General features: G+C 33.8%; 1 protein-coding gene across 6 annotated transcripts in view; it reads left to right on the top strand.

The window, feature by feature from the left end:
- Positions 1-3066, top strand: part of LOC109243354 (mitogen-activated protein kinase kinase kinase 1-like) — an 8063-nt gene extending 4997 nt beyond the window's left edge. The window contains exons 7-9 of one of the 6 annotated variants that reach the window (XR_002070558.1): positions 983-1104; positions 1887-2101; positions 2525-3066. Coding sequence is in view for 5 of the 6 variants with exons in the window: in XM_019410275.1 (XP_019265820.1) it covers positions 994-1104; positions 1836-2078 (354 nt within the window). In the remaining variant the exon portion in view is untranslated. Of the gene's footprint in view, positions 1-982; positions 1105-1835; positions 2102-2478 lie in introns of those variants that run through there. The other 5 variants (XM_019410277.1, XM_019410276.1, XM_019410275.1 and 2 more) reach the window with 5 other exon arrangements.
- Positions 3067-6000: the final 2934 nt, after the last annotated feature.

Genomic DNA, 6000 nt, shown 5'->3' with positions numbered 1-6000 from the left:
CTTACTACCTCCCCCCCCCCCCCCTAAAAAAAAAAAAAAAAAGAAAAAACATGCACGCCATAGATGTGCATGCCCAAAAGTAGTTGGGGTCATGGAAAAAGTAGCGGATACAATCTTTCAGCCTGTACAATATGTTGATGTTTTTTATCTGCCCTGCACTCCCTATGCAGACTTGGCGCAGAATAGCGCACAATGGAAGAAAAAGATCCATATAGGCGATATCAGTTAGTTGTGAGTAACGTTTAGTTGAATAGGAGTCTTTTAGTTTTGTTAGAGATTTGTACGACAATAGAAAATGTAGAGAACTTTTGGTACTAGATGACCTAAATTTTCAAATATTTGATTGATAGGGGTCTAAATGGAACGACATGGTTACTGAGGGTTCCTATAGCTGATCTAATTAGCTTGGGATTTAGGCGTAGTTGCTGCTAGTGCCTAACTCAGGGGTTTCTTTGCCATTCTAATATTCATCCTGTATCGACACATTTTGTTGTTCCATTTAAAATTTGAATTCATTTTCAAAATAATAAAAAAATTAATTCATTTTAATGAGAAGCTATTAAATAATGTTCTATAAGGTTTGGTAAAAGATAGATACATGCAAGTTGTACATTTCTATGCTGTAAAGGATGTGTAAAGTGTTGTAAAATGGCACACTAGTTTTGATAAAAGTTGCTTGTGCAATTATGTAGCTAATGAGATACAATGTGACCATTTAGGAGTAGATTTTCATGTATCTTTGCTGAAGCAAATGTCTGTTGGGAGAATCATAACACTTCTAGTTAATCTGCCTAGGAGATGTTGTCGCATACCTCACCCATTAAGTTTGTCATATTAAAGATGATTTCGAGGTGATATTGATGATCGTATTTACTCTCTGCTCTAATCTGTTTGCATTTTTTTCTTATTGTTTGAGTGTAGTAATATAGTAAAAGAAAGAGTTCTAGATATTTATCGGTTTGGCTCATAAAATTTGTCTTAGAGCTATTTCAGGTCGTTAATAGGAAGAACAACGGATATGGGCTTCCTGCTGATATATGGAGTCTGGGTTGCACTGTCTTAGAGATGTTAACTGGCCAAATTCCTTATTCTCACTTGGAAGGGGTATGTTATAGCTCAACGATCGGATTTTTCTATATGGAAATTGCAGCACTTGATTTATAACATCTGTTTTGTTTGAGTTGGAGTATGGGAATGACTTGACCCGATTCTAAAATTATTCTCCTGCTTGTTTAATTATGAAACCACTGAAAGTTAGAGCCTAAAGTCAAATAGGAGGTTATACTTCATTAAAAAAATGGGTCAAATGAGGTTATTATGAACTCAAATGCAAAGCTTTAGTGAAAATTATATTTTGAAGAAATTTACATTCACGATCTAGTAGTAGACAACTGCAGTGAAGCAGCTATATGTTAATTTTATGCTTTCTCTTTTGACTGCCAGTATAATTTTCCTGAAAAGATTCTTCCATTTAGCATAAGCGTTTATTAGTCTTTTAACTATTTTTTTCCCATGTCAATTATAAAGTCTCTTATATTCTTGGAAAAAGTTTAGCTAGAAAATGTGAACAAACAATATCTCATCGAAAATGTTTTTTATTGTTTAAATTTTTATTGTATTGTTGTCTGTGATTTTATTTTAGAATGTTAGTCCTGGTAAATACCCTGATTATTACAACAATATGAGTCCTGAATGACGTAGTTTCTTCTTGCCAAAAGGAAGACATTCTGAATGTTGTTAGATGTTATTTAAAACAATGGCACTTCATTAAATATTAATAGGCAAAAGAAGAAATAAAATATGGTTTATGGCTTAGAAAAACTAGTTTACCTCAGGTATTGCGGAGATTCACATGTCAAGCTCTTTTTCATTGGTTTGTGCGACAGATGCAAGCACTGTTCAGGATAGGCAGAGGCGAACCTCCTCCTATACCAGATACGTTATCGGCAGAAGCTCAGGATTTCATAAATAGATGTTTGCGAGTTAATCCGAATGATCGGCCAACTGCAGCTGAACTGCTGGAACATCCATTCGTAAAGAAGCCACTGTCAAATTTCTCAAGTCCTGCAGCCCCATAAATTCTGCTGTCAATTGTACTGAGGTAAATACCCTCTTCATCTGTCAATTTATAGGGAGTTCTACTATAGTTCTGTCTTCCTATCCACAAACTCAGGAGAAAAGAAAGTTTATATGGGAGGGGATATGAAAATGCTTTTTTGGTAGCATTGAGAAATCTTACTTCTTTATAAAATGGGCTTATAAAAGACTATTGAGTTAAGTTTCCCTTTGGGAAGAGACAAAGACTTGAGGTCCACAATTAATTCTTTACTGTCACTCTTAGAATTAGTATTCACTGTTAAGGGAAAAATTTAAGGTCTATTATGTGTTTCTCTTGTATTTGTTTGTTAGTTTTTTTTCTCTCTCATTCACCTGCCTAGGATTCACACTTGCACTGACATGGTTTGCATTTTGCTACAGTGTCAGCATACTCTTATGTCTGCAAGTACTGATCTGATGCTTTTAGGAATGTGCAAGCCAAGGATCAATTTCAAATGAGATGCTTGTACAGCGAATTGGTTTGTGTAGCATCCGAGAAGTCTTGTGAACTGAAATTGCAAATATTTGGACGCAAGCAGTTGAATGCAGATGGGCCATTGTATGTTGCAAATAGAATGGGCAACAAAGTTCATATGTTGCGTTTGTGCCTGGACGTGTTCTATCTTATCCAAGATAGACTGTAGATTATTAGTGAATGAGATGATAGACAACCTTATAAAGGAAATTGTAAATAGTCGATAAATGGTAGTAGTATTTGTTTGCTTACACAAGAAAAAAAAAATGATTGCAGTTGAAAAAATGAAAATGCTTCTTTTGCTGTTTTCCCCCCGCTATGTTAGATGTGTAAACATGCGATGGACTTGGTTAAGTTTCATCATCGACCTTATCTGAAGGAAGATGAAGTAACTGTTCTTGTCAAGACTGCCGATAATTGTGGTATGACGTTAAATCACCATATTAGATCACTAAACTTTGAGAATCCAATTCGAAAAGTGAGGTTGACTTTAATTGATCGGTGAAAGCTACTGTAATATACCCTGCTAGGAAAGTCGTTTCCTAGTTCAGTACTTTGACTATTTATAATTCTGTTTCTCTTTTTTTTTAATCATACAAAAATTCTGTGTCCCAGTAGTATTATTGAGGGGGCATATGATGCCTCATTTTCTACTAGGATGATAATGGTAATTGAAGTGGAACAGGAGCGCTGCAATTCAATCATTCCTGGCGATGATTCCCAAAAAAAGCAACTTCAGCTAACTACTCGGCCACAGAAAGTTGGCTACCCGAGTCGAATTGAATTGTTGGCTAACCTGGTGCCAATTTTTATTAGAGTGGTATATTTGTCAGTTTCCCACTCTTTTATGGGTCAATTTGGCGGGATCAATTAGGGCTAAATAGTGGGTCATAACTCAACTGGTCATACTTAAGCATTTTTCATATGTTCATTTGTTCTTTTAGAATTTGTTTAGTTATCTAAATCAAAGTTACAATTTTTTTTCCCTTTTATCTATCATGACTGTAACCAACCAAGTTTGATTTTTTTATTTTTATATTTAGACAATTCTTTTACCCGGGTTAATTGAGTTACATAAGCTGTCCAAATTGGTCCAAACTATAATTGACTTGGGTTATGCTCAAATTTACCTGTCAATAGATATATACTCATTCAAATCGGTCAAATTGGAACAAGATGAGAAGATCAAATGTTCATGACTCATGAGTATTACATGTCTTATTTATGTAGTATCCAATTTTTCTAAAATATTTAACTTTGTAGCCAGTATTGATAAATTTCAGACAAAAGCTAAAATACTATTTTGTCCTTGTAATTTTTTTTTTTACTCCTTCATTAAGTTGAAGAGCAAGCCCATGAAAAGTAGTCTGGTAGCTCTAAAGTATCCTAGGTTCTTCGTCTTCTTAACTAATCTAGGCAACAACTTCATGTGCTTAATTCAATCATGCTGCAATCTACCATTCAACCTAACGATAATCAAATTCTATTATGAAATAGGTAAATTACCAACTATTGTATTCATTATGAACAAGGAATTATAGCCATATCAAATGCTTATAATAGATAATATTGAAGAGGTATAAAATACGAGGATACGAAGATGAATTAATATAAAGATTTTTGCTTAACAGAAAACATAATTTATAGAGAAGCTCAACCAAGAACTTAGATATAATTTCTCACAAATAACCGTAAAGAACACATATAGCTAAGATCTCCATAACTTCAAACATGTCTAAATGTTGAACTCTATACGAAGCCTAACTTCTGATTCAATCAATATGTCAATTTCAGACATTTGGCAAACTCAACTTTAGATTTTGAAGCGGCTTGAAAACTTTTTATATACTTGGGCATAAATCTCAAATGGCTATATGTGCACTTGCCCCGAATTTGATAGGGAAAATGATATTGTATAGCTGCCTCAAAATAATAGTCAAAAAAATATATTTTTTGTATATATATATATTTGGTATATTATATACAAATTTTATACACTTTTTAAGCTGGCCAATGTAAATAGTTTCTGGGGAAAATTTGCATTGGCGCCCTATTTGGTCGCCCCATTTAACCTTTACTCACTTTTTAAATTGTTTTTCACCTGTACCCACTTTTTAAACAACTTCAGGCATTTTTCTCCTCTTTATTCTTCTTCGGGTGATAGTGGTTTTATATGTTGTTTGTGAATATATTTTAAGGTAGTTTATTTACCGTGATGATCTGTTGTGACGTTTTATTTTTTACTATTGTTTAGGGTTTCTTCCTCTTCTTTTTCTTAATTGTAAAATGGGTTCGTCATATTTATTGTTGTTTTGACAAATTGATGATTGGGTTTTGTTCTTGATGATATTTGGAGGTTATGTTTCAATTTTGAGCTCATTTTGGAGTAGATTTAGGTATTAAATCGTACATTGGATTGTTAAAATTCGAAGAACAAATTTTTGTTTCTGGGCAATTTGCACTTCAGACCTATTTGGCCTTAAGTACATGAAAACGTTGGTTGCACTTTAGATCTTTTAGCCTTACGTGCATCTGAAATGTAATTTTTCACTTCACACTTATTGGCCTTAAGTGTAGGAAAACGTTTGTTGCACTTCAGACCTTTTAGTCTTAAGTGCGTCTGAAGTACAATTTTTTACTTCAGACTTATTGGCATTAAGTGCATGAAACCATTTGTTACACTTCAGACTTATTTGTCTTAAGTGCATCGAAAGTGTAATTTTTCAGTTCAGACATATTGCCCTTAAGTGTAGGAAAACGTTTGTTGTATTTAACACCTTTTGGCCTTAAGTGCATGTGAAGTGTAATTTTTCACTTCAGACTTATTGGCCTTAAGTGCATGAAACCATTGGTTGCACTTCAGACCTATTTAGCCTTAAGTACATCCGAAGTGCAATTTTTTCACTTCAGACTAATTTTAGTGGGTATAGGTTTAAGGGATTTTTTCATTCCTATACAATATTTGAAACTTTATTACCCTTAATGTCCATGTTTAGTTAATTGCCCGGCATAAGCAAGTTTTGTTTACGAAATATATACAATCCACCTTAAAAGGCTCCCAATCCATTATTTGTGCCTTCAATCAAGGGATTTAGTTACACTCTTTTCCTTTTTTCTTCTCCTCTCTCCCCTCTCCTATCCAGATTCTCTCTTTCTCCCCATATCTTCAGCAGAAGCTATAGATCTTGCATAGAAGTGAATTTAATTATATCATTACTTCCAATTAAAATACCAAAAACAGACTTTGATAGTTGCATTTTCAACCCTTATTGAAATTGATCTGAGCGGAAAAAGTTCTAAAGTTTACCGTCTTTTCGACTTTACAAATTAAATAGATGAGTTCTTCTGTTAATTAAATGGATATTTTCAATTAACATATTTTGGCCTTGGTCATGTTCTCTTTCTTTCCCCTGCCTCATGTGAACTGT

This window comes from Nicotiana attenuata, unplaced genomic scaffold, assembly GCF_001879085.1.
Source record: "Nicotiana attenuata strain UT unplaced genomic scaffold, NIATTr2, whole genome shotgun sequence".
NCBI classification, from domain to species: Eukaryota; Viridiplantae; Streptophyta; class Magnoliopsida; order Solanales; family Solanaceae; genus Nicotiana; species Nicotiana attenuata.
The sequence above is the reverse complement of the archived record's forward strand: the minus strand, read 5'-3'. Positions and strand labels throughout refer to the sequence as shown.